The 23,741-nt window shown below is 39.3% G+C and overlaps 1 protein-coding gene across 5 annotated transcripts in view; it reads right to left on the reverse strand.

The window, feature by feature from the left end:
• Positions 1 to 23,741, reverse strand: part of CNTN3 (contactin 3) — a 330,204-nt gene that overhangs the window by 134,511 nt on the left and 171,952 nt on the right. For 4 of the 5 annotated variants that reach the window (XM_087431353.1, XM_087431352.1, XM_087431354.1 and 1 more), the window contains exon 5: positions 13,622 to 13,717. In XM_087431353.1, coding sequence (XP_087287479.1) covers positions 13,622 to 13,717 — 96 coding nt within the window. Of the gene's footprint in view, positions 1 to 13,621; positions 13,718 to 19,098; positions 19,180 to 23,741 lie in introns of those variants that run through there. The other variant, XM_087431355.1, reaches the window with a different exon arrangement.

Here is a 23,741-nt window from a genome sequence, read left to right on the forward strand (position 1 = left end):
GGAACACAGAATTTACCTTTACCAATTGTTTTTAACGTATCAACCCATTAATCAGATGGTCTTGTCAGGGAGGCAGTGCATAGTAAGATTCCTCATCTGTGGAAGGTGATCAATAAAAGGCAGTACAGCGAGTATGTGGGATGTTGTATAAAAAGCAGATGGGGTAGCTGGCCCGGTGGCATAGCGGTTAAGTTCTCGCGCTCCGCTTTGGCGGCCTGGGGTTCGCTGGTTCAAATCCCGGGTGAGGACTGACGCACCTTTTGTCAAGGCATGCTGTGGGGGTGTCCCTCCTCAGCAAAAAGAGGAGGATTGGCAACAGATGTTAGCTCAAGGCTAATCTTCCTCACATGCAAAAAAAATTAAATGGGAAATTAAAAGCAGAAACAGCAATGGGTTGCACAATGCATAATACTTCCAAATATAACAATGCCACTGAAAACATTAAAAGTACGTTAGAAAAACGAGAAAAACAATCCTTAAATTATGGAAATCCTAGATTTAAATAAAAATTTACATTAGGAACAACAAATGATTTCCTTATAGCTACAATAGAAGAATTAGCTGTTTCTGCTAAGTTATTGTATTTACTCTTGGGAAAATGCTTCTTCCTCACCAGAACTGGCCTTTAGCTGACATCTATCACTGATCTTCCAAATTCACCTCTTTCCAGACAAAATCAAATTCAATCTCAAAAATTACAGAATTTGTACTTATGCATACTAAAATCTCAGCATTAGATGACTTCATTGTGTTTAGTTGATTGATTTATCCCCACTTTGGGAGCATAATGCATTTGCTAAGAAAGTGTGGAAATTAATAAAAGAAACCTTAACTAAACTGGTGTCAGGAAAGTCTGTAACAGGAGCTCTCACGCTCTATCACACATCAATTACACCAAACAGGAATAGATGAACACTTGCACCTTGGACAGGAAGTAAAGCTACTTTACTACTGAAGGAAGATTTCTCTCCCCAGCCGGCAACAGCCCAGCCAATGAGAAATGCCACAGCTCGGCCAATGAGAAGCCATTGTTGCCCTAAACCATTAACTTCTTCCAATGGATTTTCTTTTACAGCAGTGCCCCCCTACTCTCCCTTTTTCTCTATAAAAGCAGCTCCCCTCCTTTGTTTTCTGGATTTGCCTATGGTTCACCATAGCATGCACATCCCAAACTGCAATTCTCTTGGCTATTCCTGAATAAAGTCGTTTTGAGATGAAATAACAGGAGGATTTGCTCTTTAAGTTGACAAAAGTAATGATGTAAACTAGCCTAGAAAGAGAGAACACTTATTAATTACTTCAGAAAAGTTTGTAAAACAAATTTGGAAAACAATTTACAGAAGGATTGACACGCTACTTTCACATACTATAGGCTTCCAAGAGCCCATAATTAGCTGTTTTAATTAGTCTTGTTTGGAATTATTTTTATGTACTCCTGAAACTAATAAAAGTGAATTTTTAAAGGCCATAAACCGTACCCTTAACTGTCTCGCAGGTTTGTATTCCCGCAGATTGTTGAGTGAATGAGGCTTATTCTTTTTTTTTAATTAGCATTAATTGAATGTCCTTGAGGAATAAACTTCCCACTGTAGCCCACAAGCTGAAGGTACCCTCAAACCATGTATTGTTTGACCCACACTGTTTAAAACATTTTGGAACATTTTGCCAACATATAGTTTCTAGCTGTTATTGAAAAATCCAAAGATCTACTTTCTCCATGGCACTAATCAGCTGGAACTAGGTAGCATGTGAACCCTTTGGATAGAGAATGTTCTCTTCAATTGACCACAGTCTCTCCCATCCTGAGTTGATGCCATTTTTCATCATGATATATTGTTGTTCTTATGTTTTCTTGTTGGTAGAGTTAGAATAACATAAACTAGTTATTCTATCTAGAGCTGTATCAAATGTGGGGAAATTGAAAGACAAACTACAAAGGCCAAATAGCTAAAGTAAAAAATCAGAGAGCATATGGTCAATTATATTATTATTAGGACTTATTTGTTGCTCCTCTTTGTGACAGGACACTTTCTGGCCCTTTTGATCAGCATTGGCCATAAGACTTGCTTTGGAAAATAGAATAAGAGCAGAAATGATGTATATATCACTTGTACACAGACTGAAGAGCTCTGACAATTTTCTTTTCTTTCTGCCATTAGAATGACATATCCCAGATAGAGGCTGCTTTTTCTCAAAATAAAGAAGTCACGTGGGATATAGCTGCAGCCAACCCGCAGCCTAGAGCCTGCATGAATAGGAAATAAACCTTCATTATTACAAGCCACTGAGACTTTAGAGTTGTTTGTTACTGCAACAGAACCTAGTAAAAGCTGACTGATACAGAACAAATTTCACATAAATAGCGAAAAATATCTCTATGTGTTTAATAGGCAAAGTGTATCTATGTCTAATGAATTTAACTTAAGAGGACATTAGGAAAAAAGCCATGATAAGAAGTGTCACCAGCAAATGGAAAATATATATGACAAAAAATTTAATGAACTCAAATAAGAAGTGTATTTTCTATGATTTTAAAAATGCAAATAAATGATGCTGTTAAGAGATGTAGCTTTCTCACTGGAAAAAAAACTGCCTAAGCCTCATAGCCTGGCCCTGTTCATCCATTTGAATCACTTAGCAGGCCCCTGCAGACCTGTGACAATATGCAAAGGCGATCACTGTGATGTTTCTGTGAATAAGTTTAGAAACTGATTCTTGTAATCTTACTAAAAACTTCGTACATGATTCATTTCACAATTTCCTAGTTTTAAATCATGTTGTCATTTCGAAGTCCAATTTGCTAAATTTAATAGGGAAAAATAGGTTTTAAATAAGAGCCAAGCCTAAAAGAAAAAGTGATCAGTTTTGAAACTCTCTCCCTACAAGACCAATCCGGGCATCCTCTAGACAGACACACCCCTTTGAGACAAAACACACGCACACACATAAGCACAGACATATAACAACAACAATAAACAAATCAAACTACTCAGGGGTGAGATGCCAAGCGGGGCCTATAAGGATCAAAAGCTATGCAATCTTAACCAATGTTAGGAGTGGTACGCAGTTCCTGTGACCATCAAGAAGCACAGCTGACTGCTGGGTACTCACCAGCTACTCCCCACCTGGGAGGGTGGAAGAAAGCCAGGGAATAGTCAGTTACACACCTAGGCACACCAGCAACCACGCTTTCTAAGGCAGTTAATGTCAATGAAGAAAAATTTCAGCTGAGATAGGAACTGCCTAGCTTATAAATAAATGAATATCAATGTTCTATATAAGCCAAGAATTCTACTTCCCCTTTAGAGTTCAAAATGGACTATTTAATAAAATTCAGTCATTGAAATACTTCAACTCGTGCACTTGCTCCATCATAAATGACACTTCTCTATTCCTCGAAACATTTCTTTAAAATACTTAAATTTGTATGACTTAAAGATAGTATGCCTCAAAGTGTGGCTCAGGGACCATCTGAACCAAAAATCTCCTGGGTCATTTACAAAGAGTGCAGAATCCCAGGAAAGACCCACACTAAGGGGTCAGCATCTCTGAGAGTGAGATCGTGGAATCTACATTTTAAACAAGCCCTCCAAACGAGCTGCTTGTGCAGCCCCTATAGTTGGCAAAACACTGCTCTACAGACAGGACTGTATCTTCTATGTCTCTGGTCCTAATGTGCTTATTTTCAAAAGCACAGGTCTACATAAGTGTGGCAGATACTGGCTAGCTATACTCCCAAGCTATTCCCACTTCTCCTTGGCACAGAGTGGACTACATTTTCTCAACTCCTTTGTTCTTGGTATGGCCATGTGACTGGGGACCAGTCAACAGAATGTGCACATAGGTGACATGTGCCATCCAGACCCGTTCCATAAAAACCACCCAGGCAGCTTCTCTTGCCCTTTTCTCTCTGCCAGCTTGATGGAGACAGAAGCAGTGACCATGGATTTTAGATATTGAAATGAAGGGGCATAAATGGATGAAGCCAGAAACCTACGATCAAAAACACTTGACTTGGATTTTATCTGAGCAAGAAATACAGTTCAGTTTGAGCCAATATATTTTCAGCTTTCTTTGTTATAGTAGTTATGTGTATGTAGTAGTTATAGTTATGTGTAATCTTAATTAAAACACTAAGTATGTATAAATGCATTTTTATGGCAAAGCAACCAACATTTAGCTCTCCCTCTTGCTAGTGTACAGATCAATTCTTAGGTCTCACCTAGTGCTACTATGGAGTTTTTTCTGACAAAAAGCACCAACTAATGATCATCCTCAATTTCTGCTTGGGATGTTCAGAAACAAAGCATTTACCGTCCTTGATTCGCACTAAATTAACAATCTAATTTTAAACAGAAAATATCAGTCAGAGCTCTGCATTTTTTAAGTAAGTTCTTGTCGAAGCACTCTCTCTGTAACAGTGGATTTAAACTTCCAGCTTATACATGTAATTTTTTTGATAGGCTTAAGGCTCCTTCTGACTTCTGTCTGTGGGTGGATAGAATCAGAGTGAGGAGAACTTGACGGTCCTTAGAGTGGGAGAAAATGACTTTCTCATTGTACCATGGCAGACCATTTAGGGGATCTGAGAATGGAATGGGAAGGGAAAGCGTGAAGGCACACAGCTGTGATAAAATAGATGAGGAATGGTCAGTGGCTTCCCTGAAATTTGGGGAAACTCACTCATAGACTGAAAATACAAGTGGTAATGAATACACAGTTTCTTCCAACTGTCTTCCATGACGCTGCCCCCTTCCACAGCTATTGGTGATGTATTCAGTACTGACTTCAATCATAAAAGGATGCTGGAAAAACCCAAGGACACTTGTTGAAACATGTAACTGCTGTTCGTTTATTTTTTATATTAAATTTCCTATTCTCCTTGCATCAGTTTCATTACCTGCCCCCCGGCCCGCCTCCCCCCATACACTGGTGTTGCCATAACAGTAATGCCCTTTGCATTCGCTATGAGCCTTTGGCTGTGAGAAACAGAAACCCACCAGCCAGCTTAAGTAAGAAAAGGGATGCGATACATATCCACACACTAGGGCTGCTGCACAGCACCCAGGGGAAAGAAAGTAGCTGCCACGGGAGGAGGGCTGGAGACCTACAGCCAGGCAGCCCTTGGTCTTTAGGCTCTGCCCTGGTCTCTGTTTTTAGTCTCTGTAGGGCTGCGTCTTTGCTCCAGGTGCATCAGCTTTCTTGGCTGCCCAACCTACATGATAGAAAGGGTCTGCCTCAAACTCCCAAATTCACAATTGTAGCACATCAGGTCAAATACCAAATTTCCAGAAGAGGGCATCTGATTGGCCCAGCTTGTGTTAGGTTTATTCCTCTGGGCCAATCAGCTGAGGCCTGCTGGAACATGCTAGCTGTGGGTCCAGCCTGTGGAAGCCATGCGAGGAATTCCCAGGCGGGAGAGGCAGGCTTTAAGGCTTGTACAGGACAGGCATCTCAAAGGCATCCCTATTCCTCTATCTCTAAGTATAACTGTGTCGTTAGACAAGACACAGTCAAGTCTTTCATCCTGAACCACACACAATCCAACCAGAAGGAAAACCCAAACATTTTCTAGAACTAAGTTTTCCAAAGTGGGGTACAAATATTCCAGGCAAGACAATCCCTTGGGGTACAGGAAGAAAATATAATAAACACTCTTTATAGATTTGATTTTATTTAGATATTTTAAATTTTTAAGGCCGGCCCCATGGCTTGGTGGTTAAGTGCACGCGCTCCGCTGCTGGCGGCCTGGGTTTGGATCCTGGGCACGCACCGACGCGCCACTTCTCCGGCCATGCTGAGGCCACATCCCACATGCAGCAGCTAGAAGGATGTGCAGCTATGACATACAACTATCTACTGGGGCTTTGGGGGAAAAAATAAATAAATAAATAAATAAATAAATAAATAAATAAATAAATAAATAAAATTATAAATTTTTATATTTTTTCATATAGGAAACATTAGGACTATAGTATATTTTTTACCTATATAAATAAATCAGAGATTTCAAGCAATTCACCTGTACTACCTTCCTAAATCCTCACAACCACCGTATAAGGATAAGTTCTGTGATTATTCCCTTTTTACAGATAAAAAACAGAAATCTGGAGGTTAGGCAACTTGCCCAAAGTTTGTAGTAATGTCAGAGTTAGAACTGGAACTCAAGCAATCTAGCCCTGAGATGCTGGCTTGTACCCACGACACCTCATAAGTATGTCTGAGTGTGTGCATGTGTGTGTGTGGAGGGGGTGGTGGAGCTTAAATGTTTTAATTATATCTTTTAATTATATCAGTGCATCTATCAAAAGGGTTTGAAGAATATTATCCTAGAATGCAGAAAATGTGTAAATCAAAAAATTGAAGCCTATGATTTTTGTAAGCATAGGAAATTTTCCTTCCACAAGCAATAGATCTAGATGTGAAGCCCAAATCTATTGCTGTGTGGCTTTGGAGAAATCACCTAACTCCTCAGAGCCTTAGCTTGTCTGTGTAGAATGGGAATAACTCTCCCTTCCTTGAAGCCCTGTTATGAGCAATAAACACAGTGTCTGGCTGAATAAAGGCACCTATTATTGTCATTACAGGGCTAACTAGTCACCAGCAAACCCACCTTTCTCACTTCCTGTGGGCCCATAAGCCCCAGAGGACAGGGGAATTCATATTTATCTTTCTCTTTCCTGCATACTAGTCTCAGCGCTTTTCATTGGTGAGCATTTTGGGGTGAGGTTCAACAAATATTAATTTGAATACATTCCTACTAAGTTTACCAGCAATGCTCTCAGTATTTTTTTTTTTTTTTTGTGAGGAAGATCAGCCTTGAGCTAACATCCGTGCCAATCCTCCTCTTTTTGCTGAGGAAGACCGGCTCTGAGCTAACATCTATTGCTAATCCTACTCCTTTTTTCCCCCAAAGCCCCAGTAGATAGTTGTGTGTCATAGTTGCACATCCTTCTAGTTGCTGTATGTGGGACGCGGCCTCAGCATGCCCGGAGAAGCAGTGCGTCGGTGCGCGCCCAGGATCCGAACCCAGGCCACCAGCAGCGGAGCGCACCCACTTAACCGCTAAGCCACGGGGCCAGCCCCAATGCTCTCAGTTTTCTCTCTATCTAATACTAAGCTTATTTAAGTAAAGGGCCATATTTATCATAATAAAATAGCATTATAAGACATAAAACAACCACACATCAACTTATATTTGATGGATGCATGAATAAGTCAATGAATGAATAAAGTGGATGGATGGATGAAAGAAAAAAGAAAGGAAGGAAGGCAGACTCAATGAATATTTTTAATTCACAGTTTCCACATTCAAGTACTTTGGAGAAACTCAGGATTTTTCATCTCCATTTCCAACGGAAAAAATGGATGTTCAGCAAATAAGACTATTCACTGCAACAGATATTCCCTTTAGAGACCAAAACATTTTGCTGTTATCCTTAAAATAGCAGCTGAGGTTTATGTGTCAACTGATTCAGAACATACTTGTCTGAATGCTACTTTGAATTTGTTAATATTTTGGACTCCTGTAAATGTCAATAGTCACATCAGCACTCACATATATTCAAAAAATAGTTTTGCAATTGTGATATATTATTCATTCAGTCTACAGATGGATTCTCTAACTCTTTCCCATGACCTGTTTACCTACCCCTGGCTCCCAAGGTTAGAAGCAATAAATTAGGAGCAATATTCTATGGTGCAGATGCTAATTCCTCAATAATCCACCAATCATCTGCTTTCTCTTGATTTCACAATTTGTGATGGGATAAATGCAAGCTATGATACAACTTTCAGATTTAGGGAAAGAGAAACCACTGGGTTCTCAGAGGAACATTTTACACAGTCACCAGTGATGCAAATATGATGGGAGCCAGAAAGCATATTCCGTGCATGAACATTTTATGTATTCTTTACTTCAAAGTTTTGTAAAAAGTTACTGTTCTAAGTTTGACTAAATTACAAACATGAACAGTAGAGAAGTGTAATTCAAGGAAAAATGAGTGCCTAAAACAAGATGGTGTTAAGATTACAGATTAAGTTATTTGGGGAAATTAATGTTTTGATTCAGATCACATCCAAAACCACTAAGTAATATGTCTCGTCACCTTGATGAAGGGTCTAGCAACTGGACAAGTCTTTCCAGAAAATTCCTACTTGGCATCTTTTCTTCAGGTTCCCCCATCTAAGCTACCTGAGATGACTTTTGTTTTTTGGTCTATCCATCCTGGGGAAAGAAAATAAAATAAAGATGTTGACACAGAGGGTGTAAATCCCATGCCATCTGGTTATGTTGCTAACAGTTCTCGCCTCTGTCACACCAGGATTTACAAAACAATTTTTAGCATAAAGTCACTTCAGCCTCCACTACCTGCTGTTTGGCATCTCACATTCTCCTTTTCACATCCCAAAGGCCATGTTGTTGTCAGAGGATGACAGTGTCCAGGGCTGTCATTTCAAGAAGAATAGGCACCAAGCGCAGACAAGGGAAGCCGGATCAGAGACCAAAGCTGTTTACTGATTAAACACTGGGACAGACTGAAGCCTATTCTCTACTTTGGACAAATTTCATTAGCCAACTTTGGACAGAAATCAATTCTTTATTAACATGTGTATGCAATAACTTGACTCACCTATGAATTCCTGTCTAATTAGTAATTATCATGAAGTGCCCACAGACTAGTCTTGTAACTTTATTTATATTAGAGTAATTTTTCTTGTACATTTGAATTTCTAATGATTTTGTAGTGACATCAGCAACTGTGTGGTAATTACACTAATTCCCAGCTTTTCACACTATTGATAACTATAATAATAATTAAGCTACAGATAATCCATATCCAGTAGCTTATTTTTGGCTTGTCAATTGTTAGTTTTCCAACTAACTTCCAAGGGGATACTAATTCTTCTCACCTTGGAGAGGGACTAGATTGTTCTGCAGAGAACATGATGAACAGGAAGTGACAGAAAATGTCACAGAATGAGTGGCAGATACAACGCCTCTCAAAGGACAGCAACCTGTGTTGCTTAGAAGTTATAGGAACTCCTAGTCCCTATATATATTCCTAATTGTCACCCACCATGAAACAATTTTTCCTTCTTATGGCATCAAATACATGGCAACTCCTCTTAAGCAAAGCAGCCCCAGGGTGCTGCTACTTTCCTATAAATTATCTGCACAGATGAATTAAGGGAGTATGAATAATAAATGCAGTTTCCATACTTCAGGACCCTTATTTTGGCTCTTTCCATGTATATCATCCTAGTCTATTTGAGGAGAACATTTCTTATTTTTATCCCAAATAAACATAAGATAGTTAAAAATTTATTTCACCAAGAGAAGAGATTTTGACACAATTTTACTACGGGCTAATAATAGAAGAACTAGAACCCAGGAAACAAACCAAAAGAAAGGTAAGAACAGCAAATGCAACCTTAATAAATAGCCGTGCAACAGTTCTTACAGGTCATGTTGCTGGCTACAGGAAAACAAAACGAAAACCCACACCCAACACCTTTGGTGTTAGTCCCAACTTCACAACCTCCCAATCAGCAAATGAAAAATGCCTTTCTAGTGCAGGACCCTATAGATGCCTGAATGTTCCCCCTGCAAGGAGAAGGCAGAAAGCAGCGAGGGACAGATACAGCTGCGTGGGGCTCATCACATCCGCCAAGGATTCAAGTGTGCGTGACTCACAGCAACCGATGTTTCTTTGTGTCTTGCCTCATCTGTCCTTTACAGCAAGAAGTCCGGGCTCAAGGCACTCAGGTATTAGCTGGCTGAGCGCTCAGCCTCTTGGCATCTCTGGGACTGAGCTTCCAGATTCTACCTTAGATTGTCACTCATCCAATTCCTCTCCATACTTTTAATCAAAAGACTCTCCTAGCAGATGATGTCCACAAAGACCCAGCACACTGTTTATCATCTAAGCAGCACTCAATAAACAGAGATAACTATTATTATTTTATTATTCTGCCTTTTGTCTACTCCATTATGCTGTTACTCTGTTAGGGAATACGATGGATGAATAAAATATGATGGTGTCTTCGGTAATCAGAAAATAACAACAGAATTAAACATTTATGACTACTGAGAAGGGACCAAGTAGAAATAAAGAAATGTGAAGAAGTAAATAAAAGTCATACACAGTGGTGAAGATGGGGAAGGGCAAGTGCATGTCCTGCAGGGACTGTGGGATTTGCGGGAAGAGGACCAAATGGATCACAGCATGGGCCATGAGCACCACGTTATCACATGTACTGATAAACTCAGGAGTAATGGCTTCAGCTGCCCTGTGACGAGCCTCACGTCCTCCACTGAATTAAAAGTCCCTAAGTCAACAAGGGATCAACCAGGGCTGATACCAGGTGCTGTGGTCAGAGTTCACTTTGATGTTTCAGAGCCTGTACTGTCTGCTTGGCACCCAGGGCATCCTGGTTGTTAAATGCTTATACCTCTAGAAACAAAGTTTCCAGTGAATTCTCAAAAAGCATTTATAACTGGCCAAATCTAAAAAAGGATTCCTTTATTCATTTCATGAATGTGTTTATTTGTTCAACCAATACTTAGTGACTGACTGTTAGAAATCAACCTTGTGCTGTGCACTTGGGTGCAGAGCAAACACTGAAACAGGCTCTGTCCTCCAGGAGCTCACAAGCCAACGCATCAGGACAGTGGACGTGAATTGTGAATATCTCAGCATTAGGTAGACTTGGATCAATGCGAATCATGTTTTCAGCGTCTAAATCTAATGCTCTGGTCTTCATCATTTTACTCCACAATCTAGCACTGAGGAAGGTATGCTTTGGTTCAGTTATTTGTTCTCCCACCCATGCTTCAGGTTCTTAAGGGCTAATGTGCCATATCTGGGGTGATTTCTTTCCTCCTTCACCTACGATCCTACTTGACCTCCACAGTTATCCCAACTTGCGCACTTTAAAAACGAAAAGAGAACTATATGAAGTCACCAAAGGGAGAGGTAAATCAGGATGTCATTACTTAGGAGAGCTCTGATTGGCCAATAGTTCTCTAATTTCATGACATTAGAAAAGATTCATCTTTTGAACATGTTTCATCCAACAGCTTATTAAGACATTCTCACTGTCTGTATGCCTAGTCAACTAAAAGGTCCCTCCTTTGTTATCAGCAAATATATCTAACCATAAAAACACTCAAAATAAATCACTCAGTCAGAATCTTAAATTGGGTCAACATTCCCAACACTCATCGTAGACAGGACTATCTAGTTATTATTTTATGTTAATTTATAAAATAAATTTCAATTATTTTGATATCTCTTTACTAGGTATAGTTCTAGCCATTATTAATGTCTATCTAATATTTCTCCCGCTTTTTTTTTTTTATGAGGAAGACTGGCCCTGAGCTAACCTCTGTCACTCTTCCTCTTTTTGCTGAGGAAGATTAGCTGTGAGCTAACATCTGTGTCCATCTCCCTCTATTTTGTATATGGGACATGGCCACAGCATGGCTTGATGAGTGGTGCATTGGTCTCCGCCCAGGATCCGAACCTGCAAACACCGGGCCGCCAAAGCGGAGTGCATGAACTTAATTGCTACACCACCAGGCCGGCCCCAATATATCTCCCTCTTTTATCTCATAACAAAACCCTTCTTTTCTTTTGGAAACTACATCTTTTTCATCCCAGTGCTTGTCAGCAGATGGAGCTGACTCTGGTCCTCTACTGCAGGGATAATTTCATTAGCAAGGTTGATCCAATTAAAATCAGGCACCATTGAGCAACAAGTTGTCTGGTCCATCAGGATCTTTAGCGTTAAGGACCATAAGAGCTTTGAGTTACCAGGATCCATCTCTGCCACCACAAGGGGACTACATGACAATGGAATCAATGTGGAGGGAGGCAGAATCAAGAAATACAAAGAAAGACCAAGTTTTTATGAAATTGGTTGAACCCTTGGGTCCAGCAGATTGGGTTCTCACGGAACAGATGCTGAGATAGAGTTTGGGATAAAAGATTTTTATCAATGATCAAAACCTGTGAAAGCAAGGAGGCAGAAGCAGGATTAGGAAGAGAAAGAAGTCAAACTGTGATATGGTCCAACAAAGCCTTGGTCATCCTGGCAGGAAGCTGTGCAGAGAGTACTGCCCATCAGAATCGTCCAGTGTTGGGCAGAAATGGCTGATCCTTTACATCCTGCCTTGTTCAGTCACCAGGTGTGGGCAGCCCCTGGAAGACTGAGACTGTGAGCAAGTGGCTCTTCACAGCCGAGGCAGATCACAAAGAAGCTGAGAGCTAGAGGCCATTTGCTGACCCCACTACCCATAGTGAGGCAGCGAGTCCTTCTGGGCAGCACATCTCTGTGTCAACCATACGGTTGTACTAGAAGCCACTTGATCATCCCAGTTACGTGAGCCAGTAAACTTCCCATTTTCTTCAAGCCAGTTTGAGCTCAGTTACTTTTATTTCCAATCAAGAGACTCTAGGATTCCCTTCATAGTTAAGGTTCTTCTGTAACTTCAAGATTCAAGCAAAATATATCCTATTGCAGTAGACTGGGGAACCCAATTTAAACCCGTACCAGCCAACACGATGCAATCATACCTGCTAATCAAGACTCAAATCTGCAGTCTCCAGCTGGCTCAGACATTTCGAGTGATCAGATACTCAAGATGGGAAATGTCTGTTTTATTGACAAGTCATTGAGGGAAAAGGACTTGCGTTTATATGTCACAGAACAAATAAAGTCCAGCATATTTTCATTTGAATACGCTTCACTATGATGGGAAGACTTCTCAGTTTTGCCTCTGGTCAGAAAGATCATCTCTAACCTGTTTATCTCTCAGTAACTCTCTTCCTTTCAATAACAGAACATGTTTGTTTCTCTGAGAACAGTGATTTATACATTAATAATGCCCTCTTTGCTCCCACAAGTGACTGAGTTTGCAATACTGAGCATGAGAGGAAAATCAAACCAGCACTCCAGGCTCATACTGGGGAGCAGTGCTTATTAAATTATTTTCCTATGTGCTGAAGTTCATCTTCACTCTGGGTAGCTGTTTTGTTAAGCTTCTGAATTTTTAGCAATATTTCAATTTATACCAATGTAGCATAAAATTTGTAATTTCAACACCCCAATGAAAATGATATGAATATACACACATATCACTTTCATGTATATATTATACATATATCAAGAGGTCCAACATCATATATTAATAAGCATGTGTAAGTGTGTGTGTATGAGGGAGAGGGAGAGGGAGGGAGAGAGACGGAGAGAGATAGAGAGAGAGAGAAAGAAACCACAAAGATTCCAATGTATGTCATGGTCTAAAACTAAATAACAAATGATAATGGTGTAAGGATAAAGCATTGTTCAGCAGCATTAAGTAAATGAAATGAACTTGATCTCACTTGCCTTTAGAACGCTCCTTGTTGGAATGAGTAAATTATGTTTATAAACTTCTCTGGATGGACTATCTTTTGCAGAGTTTCTCATATTCCAACTCAGCACACAGAATCCAATGCTTGGTTTATCAAGTTTCTCAGGGTAATTTACAGAAGCAATAACAGTACATATGCTGTGGGTCTTGCCCTGAAACTTATTCAATAAGTATAAAAAGCAAAAACAGAGCACTTCCTACCTCCGGAGTGTGGCGGGGGGCCGCAGAGCAGGACAACTCCCTGGCCTTCACGCACTGACACTGTACTTCTCATTTTGGTTTTAAAATTTTCAAGATCTGATTTGAAAACAAAACAAAACAGAATTTCAGAAAAGACAATAAAATAAAAATGTTCACACAAAGACATTCCTTTCTTCTGTAGGGTAATTTTTAAAGTCCCTTCTCAGAAACCTCAGGAGAAGAGCATGTCCTTTGAGACGGAACAGTAGAAGTTTGATTTCCTTATTAAGGCTTCTAGAAATTCAGAAATACAATAAAAATATATACCCACTAATCCTATGTTGCTGTAATAGTGTCAAAAAAGGCCTGGGCTATCCAAAAAGGCAAAGCATGTATTAGAATTAAAAAACGAGACAATACGACTCAAAGGAAGAAATGAAATATCTGGAACCAAAAATATACATAAACTGATAGCCACATTTGCCACAGTGATTCACCAAATCATGAAGACTATTAGCTTCACCTTATCATGAATTTCCCTCCTAAAATATTTTATCATAAATAGCCTAAATAAATTTTATTCTACCTATAATTATTGTTATTTACAAAAAGAGCTGAAAATATTCAGTTTCTGGTTACAAGTCCTGTTTGTCCCACATCTTGAAAGATTCTGTAGAAGACAAGTATGACTGGAATAACCAATTAGGTAGAATTCAAAGGATAACAGTAAATTAAATGGCATAATCCCTTTTATTTTTACTTCTGAAAAAATACAAATGGTTTTTATAATCGCCTAAAGAATTTTTTTCAAGTGTTTAATAAAGCAATCAAGGCAAATACTATTTTGATCACCAGTGGTTATTTTTTAAAAAAATTAATTCCTTCCAATAACAATCCAGGAGAGCAAATTCTGATTCATACTCTCTGCTTTAAACTACAGAATGGAGAAATTTCTGTTGGCTTCATTTTGAACAAAGCTTAAGCCTATGGGGAAAAAGGGAAGAAAAATCTACTGTTTCTCTAAACTCTGATTAAAAAAAAATACTTGTGAATTTCACAGTAATATTCTCAATGGTGTTGCTTTCTGTATCAGAACAACTGCACTGTCAATTTGTGAAGGAATATACTCATTTCATAGCTCTTAAGGGTTGATGTAAATTGCCTATGTGGTGACTATACAAAATGAGGCAGTGTAGGTATTTTAAAACACAACTTAGAAAATTTTAACTCTGCCTTGAAAAATGCAAAAATCAAAATAATTATCTTCAAATAGATAAACCTGCAAACTGTAGACACTTAAGAATATCCTAAGCACCATGAATCAGTACATCAGAGAGAAATAAGAAAGTCTATGTGCTTCATTTTATAGTTACTGAAAAACAGTAATAAATTGCTAGGTTATTAGCATGGAGTAAAGCAATTCAGCAAAACTCACATATATGTGCCTATAAAAGAAGAAAAAATAATGTTTATGGTCTTATTTTAACCAGAGGTTACCCTACAAAAATGATATGATAACACAGCATTATATCATCTTAAATGTGTAACTAAAATGCAACATTATCAAAACATCAAGGCTCGTGAAGTGTAACTGAGTTGGAACTGCAAAATTGTACCATCCAATGTTTCCCAATGACTAAATGGAAGTACATCATATCAGAACGTAGCCTACACATGGAAAAATAATTTCAAACAATTATTTTTTGACAACCAAGTATGTATCATCATTGCAGATTTCTTACTCAATTCCTTGTTCTGTTACATAACTTCACAGCATGGAAGTTATTCATCACTAATTTTAACTAGAATATGCAAAAAAGGATCAAACAGTGCTCAGAAACTAATAATGTCTTCTCTCCCCCAAAGGCAAAAATCTCTTTTGCCTAAGCACTAATACTGCCCGGCACAGATTTGTCCATCGCTCTAGACATTCACATTGATACTGCCTTTATAGTATACGAGGGCAAGGAATACTATTTTGGGATACCTGATCTGGCCAGTTCATGGAGCATATGCATCAGGGATAGGAAAGGAAAATAACTGTAGTGGCATTGATGTGTTTTCCAGGGCTTTGTTGCTGGCAAAGCACTGTAATTACAATGGATTTTTTTTTTTCCTATAAAGCAGAATCTCCTGAGTTCTTAGCTATGTTACTCAAAGTGTGGTCCAGGACCATCTGCATCATTATCACCTAGGATTCTTATTATAAATGCAGATCTCTGGGAATCACTTAAAACTAGTGAGTTAGAATTAGATCTGCATTTTTAACAAGCTCATTAGATGAAGTTTATGCACACCAAATATAACTTTGTAGTTTCCCATTAAGATGTATAAAGTTCAAGTTCAATCCAGATTAAGTATATTAAAATACATCTCAAACTTTCTGGAACATATGAAAGTGTCAATGAGATAAAGAATCTGTTAAACATCTATTTAGTACCAAGGCTGGAAAAGGGAGCAGTCACGTATTAAACAAGTATTTATTGACAGCCTACAGAACTTCAGCCTATGTAGGCTTAGTTCTGAAGGTATTAGTCACTGGGGGCTTCCTTTCATGGAGAGCCCTGTCTGGTTAGAGACAGACTTGAGACCAATAGCGGCACTTTAAATGGCCTTGCTCTAATGGTGGAAAGTATGTAGAGGAAGGAAACTTAACCTTGAGATGTAAAACACGCTTTGAAAGAGCAGAAGTTGGCCAGGGCAATAGAGGGTGGTGTGTGTGTGTGGGGGGATTCTTTTCAGACAGAGGGAGCAACAAAGGAAAACAGATCCACAAGAACATATGTCATGTTCGAGGTATAGCAAGATCCTCCTCCCCTTTTTTTGAACACTAAGGACTATAGAGATAAAAGTAGTATTAATACCTAAAAAGTTTCAGATTACTGAAATATCTTAGCAGATTATATATGTAACCCAAACCCAAGTCAAGGCTGCATATGATCCAATCTTGGCAAGAACTGTATTAGAACAAGCCCTGTTTAGGAGTCAAAATAAATAAAAAGTAATTCTAGAAATTATTGGGTAGAAATTTCTCAGATTTTTCTTTTTGGCTCCTCTTCAACTCTTGCAAACTCTGACATTATTCTGGAGCCTCTAATTAGTCAGACTTTGAAAACAAACCAACACAATAAAGAGCATCTACCAAGAACTACAACCAGCATCATATTTGATGGTGAAAGACTGAATGTTTCCCCCCAACATTAGGACTATGACAAAGACGTTCATTTTCACCACTCGCAGTCAACATCACACTAGAAATTCTAACCACTGCAATAACGAAAGGAAAAAATAAAACACATTCAGTCTGGAAAGGAAGAAATAAAATTACCCCTATTTGCAGATGATATGATTGTCTAAATAGAAAATGAGAAGGAATCTACAAAACAAAAACAAACTCCTAGTACAAAGTGAGTTCAATAGGTCACAGGATACAGTTTCTAGATACTAACAATGAACATGCAGAAACCAAAGTTAAAAACACAAAACCACTTACAATTCTTTCAATGAAAAGGAAATAATTAGGTATATGGATAATAAAATATGCAAAGGATCTATATGCTGAAAATTAAAAGATATTGATAAAAAAGAATCAAAATCTAAATAAATGCAGACATATACCATGTTCATGGATTGGAAGACTCAACATAGTGTCAATTCTCCCTAAATTGATAATAGGTTTAATGCAGTTCCTATGAAAATCCCAGCAAGGTTTTTTTTGAAGACACAAACAAGCTTATTCTAAAATTTAAATGCATAAGTACAGGCCCTAGAATAGCTAAGATAATCTTGAGTAAGAAGAATAAAGTGGGAAGAATCACTCTACCTAATATTAAGGCTTATTATATAGCTACAATGATCAAAACTGTGTAGTACTGGCAGAGGGACAGACACACAAATCAATGAGAGAAAACAGAGAACCCACAAATAGACTCATGTAAATATGCTCAATTGATTTTTGACAAAGGTGCAAAAGCAATTCAATGGAAGAAGGATAGCCTTTCAATAAATAGTGTCAGAGCAACTGACAACCATGGGCAAAAAAATGAACTTTGACCTCAATCTCACTTATATGTAAAAATTAAATCAAAATGGATCATGAATTTAAATGTAAAACATAAAACTAGAAATTGTACAGAACTTTCAGAGAAAAACATATGAGAATATCTTTGGGATCTGGGGTTAGGTGAAGAGTTTTTGAACTTGACAACAATAAAGTGGACTTCACCAAATTAAAAACTTTTAGCTGGTGAAAATTAAAAACTTTTGCCTTGTGAAAGCCCATGTGAAGAGGATGAAAAGACAGGCTACAGACTGGGAAAAAATACAAGCAGACCACTTATCCAGTAAAGGAATAGTATGTAGAATAAGTCCTCTCAAAACTCAGTAGTGAAAACCAAAAGTATCCCATCAGAAAATGGGCAAAAAACATGAACAGACATTTCATTGACAAGGACACACGGATGGCAAATAAGGACATGAAAAAATGTTCAACATCATTAGCCATAAAGGAAATACAAATGAAAACCACAATGAAGTACACCTATCAGAATGGCTAAAATAAAAAATAGTGATAACACCAAACCCCGGAAAGGATGCGGAGAAACAGGATCACGCATACATCGCTGGTGGGAATGTAAAATGATACAGCCACTCTAGAAAACAGTTTGGCAATTTTTTATAAAACTAAACACACAACTACCATATGACTCAGCAATTGCACACTTTGGCATTTATCCCAGGGAAATAAAAACATATGTTCACACAAAAATCTGTACACAAAACTTTACACAGCTGTATTTGAGACAGCCCTGAACCAGAAACAACCCAGGTGTCCTTCAATGGATGAATGGTTAAACAAACAGTGGTACATACAAATCATGAAATACTCTTCAGCAATAAAAAGCAAGGAACTATTGATACACCCGACAACTTGGATGAATCTTCAGGGAATTATGCTGAGTGAAAAAAGCAATCCTGAAAGGTTACATGCTGTATGATTGCATTTACGTAGTATTTTAAAATTACAAAATTTTAGAAATAGAGGATAGATTAGTAGTTGCCAGTGTTTAGGGAAGGTGGGAGCAGACATATGGGTGTGGTTATAAAAGGCACTGGGAGGGATCGTGAGTGTGGTGGTGGATACACAAACTGCACTGATAAAATTGTGTAGAACTAAATACACACATATAAATGAGTACATATAAAACTGGGAAAATCTGAATAAACAAAGATAAAATCCAGCTGTCCATATTTTTTTACTTTCTTCCCTCTTCCTCTACTAGCTACAGCCTAGAAGTGGCTCCCCATGATTCCTCTTCTGCCCATCAGCTGTGCTGCTCTAAGATATCCCAAAGCTCTAATCACACCTTGGGGCCAGTATCTCCCAAGCCACCATCAAAGGGAGGCATGTAGAGCCAGAAGAGAATTACACTCCTTATTCTGACTGTTTTCCCTGTGAACATTCACATAGATCATTCCCGGTGTATAAAATAATCTACCTTGACATCTGTCTGTTAATTTTCTATATTGGGCCAGGTGTTCTATTGGCTGCTCAAGCATTTCACTTTCAGGTTGCTGTCCCCACCCTGTGGAGAGGAAGACATGACCATAAGAAATCAGCAATGCAAACAGAGAAAAGAGACTGGGGTGACTCTGATTTCCTCTGGCATTCACATGTTCAGCTGGGAATCTGATTCCACTTGCTACATATTGCTGGTGTTGGTTTCTCCACGTGGATTAATCCAGGTAGGCTATCAAGTGGAGGATATGGAATGTCACTCAGTATAACTGCAGGGCTATAGGGCACAAGTCTACCTCTGTAAGACTCAAAATCAGCCAAAGAATGACTATCATTTCCCAGCAAGTCAGTTTGGGAAATGCTGTGTTAAACCAAGTTAAATGAGTTTCTTTATGCAGAATAAGTTGGAGACCTTAATATAAAATATGCACTGATAAGGTCTACCAAGGTGGGATGGATATTACAGAGTGTCCTGAACACATCTGACCAAAGAATTCTGTGTAGAACATTTTATGAGAAATGCTGGCAATGGCCATATGTTGAATTGGGTACACATATGTGCTATTATGTCATAAATAAAAAAAAGATGACAATAACAGACTGCAAAGTAAAACAAACCATTTTCCCCCTAAGAAGATTAAAATGGAATGTAAAACTAGCAATAAGTCTGAAATTGTGGCCAGCTGACTAAATGGACCTAAAGTTTAAAAATTTAGAGCTCTGCCTCAAAACAACCCGCGATCACTTGCAATTAGAGCATCAGGAGCTGATAAAAGCATTATCAGCGAAAATTGCATGTGAGCTTTACTACTTGTGTAATACCATCCTATTTGATGCTTTGAGGTGAAGTGTTACCTTTTCAATTAAAATGCAAAATATTACCCAGTAGTGATAGTTGAATAAATTGTAAAAGGAACACAGATATAGGGAATCTAACAGTCTTCCATGCACAATGCCTTAAAGGTCTTTAATGTTTAATGTTGAAATGCTTAGTGGTTTGTAGTTACCAAATTAAATCATTACCAGAACAGTGTAAATGACTGCCTTTGAAAGAATCAGATAGCTTCCAGTAAAACAAAAGTTGTGCACGTCTATATAAAAGCTAAGAAAAAACTCAATGAACACACCCAAAAAGGCAATAAAATTCAAGATTGCAGTTCTGTTAAGGTTTTCAGCTTCATCTCCACCATATCAGATGTTATAAATAAAGCAGAATCCCACACAGTGATCCAGCTTCCACGATCAAGTGGTAAAATTTCAATCAGTTGAAAAATCTAATTAAAGCATCCCTCTATACAAAAAGAAAACCATGGTTCAGTGGATGACCATGACTTTCCTTCCTTTTCCTCACACATGCAGAAGCCTCTGGAAGATCTCCCAAATTTGAATATAAGACATAGTCAATTGACTCAATCATCTTCACTATCAGCAAGATCAAAACTTAACCATTATTTCCTGCTCTGTATCCCAACCCCCCAATTCAAAGTGTCTCCTCCTATTTTGTTCTCTTTCTTACTTAACATATCAGTCAAATTCTCAAAACAGTTAATCAATTACGAAGTCCCTAAGGGAAAATTCTACCACGGCAGGAGATAGGTATGTCTTGGGAAAATAAAAAATTTCCCTTATGTAAAAACGATGGCTTGCTCAACAAAGTTCAATGGTGTCTTAGTTTTGTTTCCCCAAAAGCAGAGCCTCAGAAAGGACTTGGGTGACCTAGTTTATATGGGAGATGATCTCAGGAGGTAGGAGGGAGTGGGAGAGTAAAAGGATTGAACAAAACCACCATCTGGGTGCATTATTGAAGCTACTAGTCAATGAGGGTTTGATTCTGCATGAACCTCTGATAAGTGTACAGAATGCCTTCTGGAACCATCACTTTGAAGATGGGAGTCTAGGGCATTTATACACAGGCTCCCAACCCCAACAAGAGTTGGAGGGCTTTCCCTGGGGGCAATAATTCCCCCATACCTGTCAGAGCTCCCACTGTGAACTTTCATGGAACTGTCTACTCCCACTGCAAATGAATCAGAGGTGGGCAGAGGGAATGCGATACTGGGTACCAAAAAAGTCCACTGCAAACAGATTTTGTACTTAAAGCTCAGCCTCTTTAGGGGTTTAAAACAGGTCTGGAGCCAGCCCTGTAGGCCTAGTGGTTAAAGTTCGGTGTGCTCCACTTCGGCAGCCCACCTTCAGTTCCTGGGCACAGACCTATACCACTCGTCTATCAGTAGCCATGCTGTGGCGGCAGCTCATATAGAAGAACCAGAAGGACTTACAACTAGAATATACCACTATGTACTGGGGCTTTGGGGAGGACAAAAAAAAAAAAAGAAAGATTGGCAACAGAAGTTAGCTCAGGGCGAATCTTTCCTAGCAAATGAAAAAAAGACAATGTCTATTTAATTCAAACCCAGCACCATGGAGTATGTATTAAAAAAAAAACAAAACAGGTCTGTCCTCTCAGTTTCCAACCAGACTTAAGTATTTAGTATTTTCTAAGCCTACTTAGGAAACAGGGGAGCACTTAATAAGATCTTAACATCTTCAGGAACTGTTTTTTTTTTTTTTTTTAAAACACACTTGGGAAATGTTGGGACAAAGGGTAAACTCTAAGCACCTAAGCTTAGAGTTTTCTCGAAAGCTTATTTACCCTTATTTACTCTAAGCTTATTTCTTGTAGAATAAGCTAAGCGTATTCTACAAGACTCTTCCACATAGGGATTCCACAGTTTAGCCTCCTCTCTGTCTCCCATCACCCCATTGCTCAGGCATCCCCAACTCTCAGCCACATCCATTGAAGCAATAACAAACTATTTGGATTTCCCCAAGCACAAAATGCTGGTCCACTCATGCAAATGGTGTTCCCATACATTCATTGACATAGCACACTTTCATTTATCTTCAAAACCAGCTTCGGCCACATCCCTTTCCTGAAACTCTTGAAATTACCTCCATCCTTTTCCTTCTATATTTTCTATACTTTTATATTTTCCATTTGTTCTCCTATTCTGGGATCTCCACCAAGATCAGAGCAATGTCCTTTTCATCATTATATCTCCAGACTATAGCAGATTTCTTGGCATTGTGTGGGTCATCAATAGATGTTTGAAATGAGTTAAATTGTCTTTGCATCCATCATATCATTTTCCTTGGAATCTCCATGATGGGGCTCCCCACCAAAGTTAAATCCTCTGTGTTTGTGTTGCAGACTTAATAACTTCCTACCAGCAACATTTAGGAAAAGAACACAGGAATGGGAACACCAGGGATCTTGTCTTTGCTCTACCATAATCCAGATCCACATGACTGGAGGAGTGTCACTTGATTGGTCTGTGCCTCCAAGATTTTCATTTGTAAAGTGGGGACACCTGCCCTCTGAACCTCGCAGGGTTTTTTGAGAGAGGATATCTAGCATCACAGATCTGCAAGCCCTTTGAAAAATGAAAAAAATTATAAAAGAGCAAATCATTCCTTTGGAGTCTCTGGTTTTACAACTATTCTTATTTCAGTCTCATTCATCTCACCTTTATGGTTTCAAACATGCACAGATCACCTCATCTAAAAAGCAAAACATATCTGCCAGTGACTCTCATGCCTGACTTTTCTTAAACAACACCCCCTCTCTGCCCATGATCATTTCTCTGTTTCCTTCCACTTTTTAACTTGGGTTGAACTCAAGTCCTTGTCCTCTGGAGTCAGATAAACCAGGTATAAGTCCCTTTCCTGACACTAACTGTTTGACCTGGGACCAGTTACTTTACTAGTTGATCTACGGTTTCATCATCTATAAATTGAGGATACTGATAGCAATTATCTCCACTATTGTTATGAGGAAGAAATAAGACAACTCATATCGGGGAGGCGGAGTCAAGATGGCGGCGTAGGCAGACTCTGAACTCACCTCCTCCCGTGGACACAGCCAATTTACAACTACTCGTGGAAAAATTACCCCTGAGACAGAACTGAAAACTGAATAAGAGGAACTCCTGCAACAACGGACAATCCTAACTGGGGTAGAAGAGGCAGAGACTCCCTTCCGGAGAGGAAAAACGCCGCCTTCACAAGACACCGGGAGCAGCTCACAGGTACGCACCCTCCCTGGAGGCGCGGGGTCCTGAGCCGGGGAGCGCCCCCGCTGTGGGCATTTTGTGGACCCGGCACAATCGAGACCAGCGGCATAATATCTGACTGTGCCTGCTACTAAAACACTGGGGAGCACCCCCAGAAAACCCGGTTCACAAAGAAACTAAAACTGGCTCTTAAAGGGCCCGTGCACAAACTCACCCGTTCCAGAAAGCATCCTAAAATCAACAGAAAGAAAGGTGCACAGTGCTGGGGTGAAAAGAGACTCCCCTAATAGGCCCTGAGTGCATCTCGGTGAGGGGTGAGACCTCTCCAGGGACTGGGACATTGGGGGCGGCCATTGTTGTGGCCTGGTGTGAGCCTGCTGACACAGACGCCACTGGAGTTCTCCCTGAGGCCTGCTAGCCCAGGGTCTGCTCCACCCACTAGAGCACCGATTTAATCCAGCTCAGCCAGGGCAGGCAGCCCACCCTAGAGACTGGCCCCACCCAACAACAAGCCCTCAGGCAACGTGTGGGCCTGCATGGATTGGTGACT

The sequence above is a fragment of the Ceratotherium simum genome, chromosome 5 (assembly GCF_057802395.1).
Source record: "Ceratotherium simum simum isolate JZ-2026a chromosome 5, ASM5780239v1, whole genome shotgun sequence".
Taxonomy (NCBI): domain Eukaryota; kingdom Metazoa; phylum Chordata; class Mammalia; order Perissodactyla; family Rhinocerotidae; genus Ceratotherium; species Ceratotherium simum.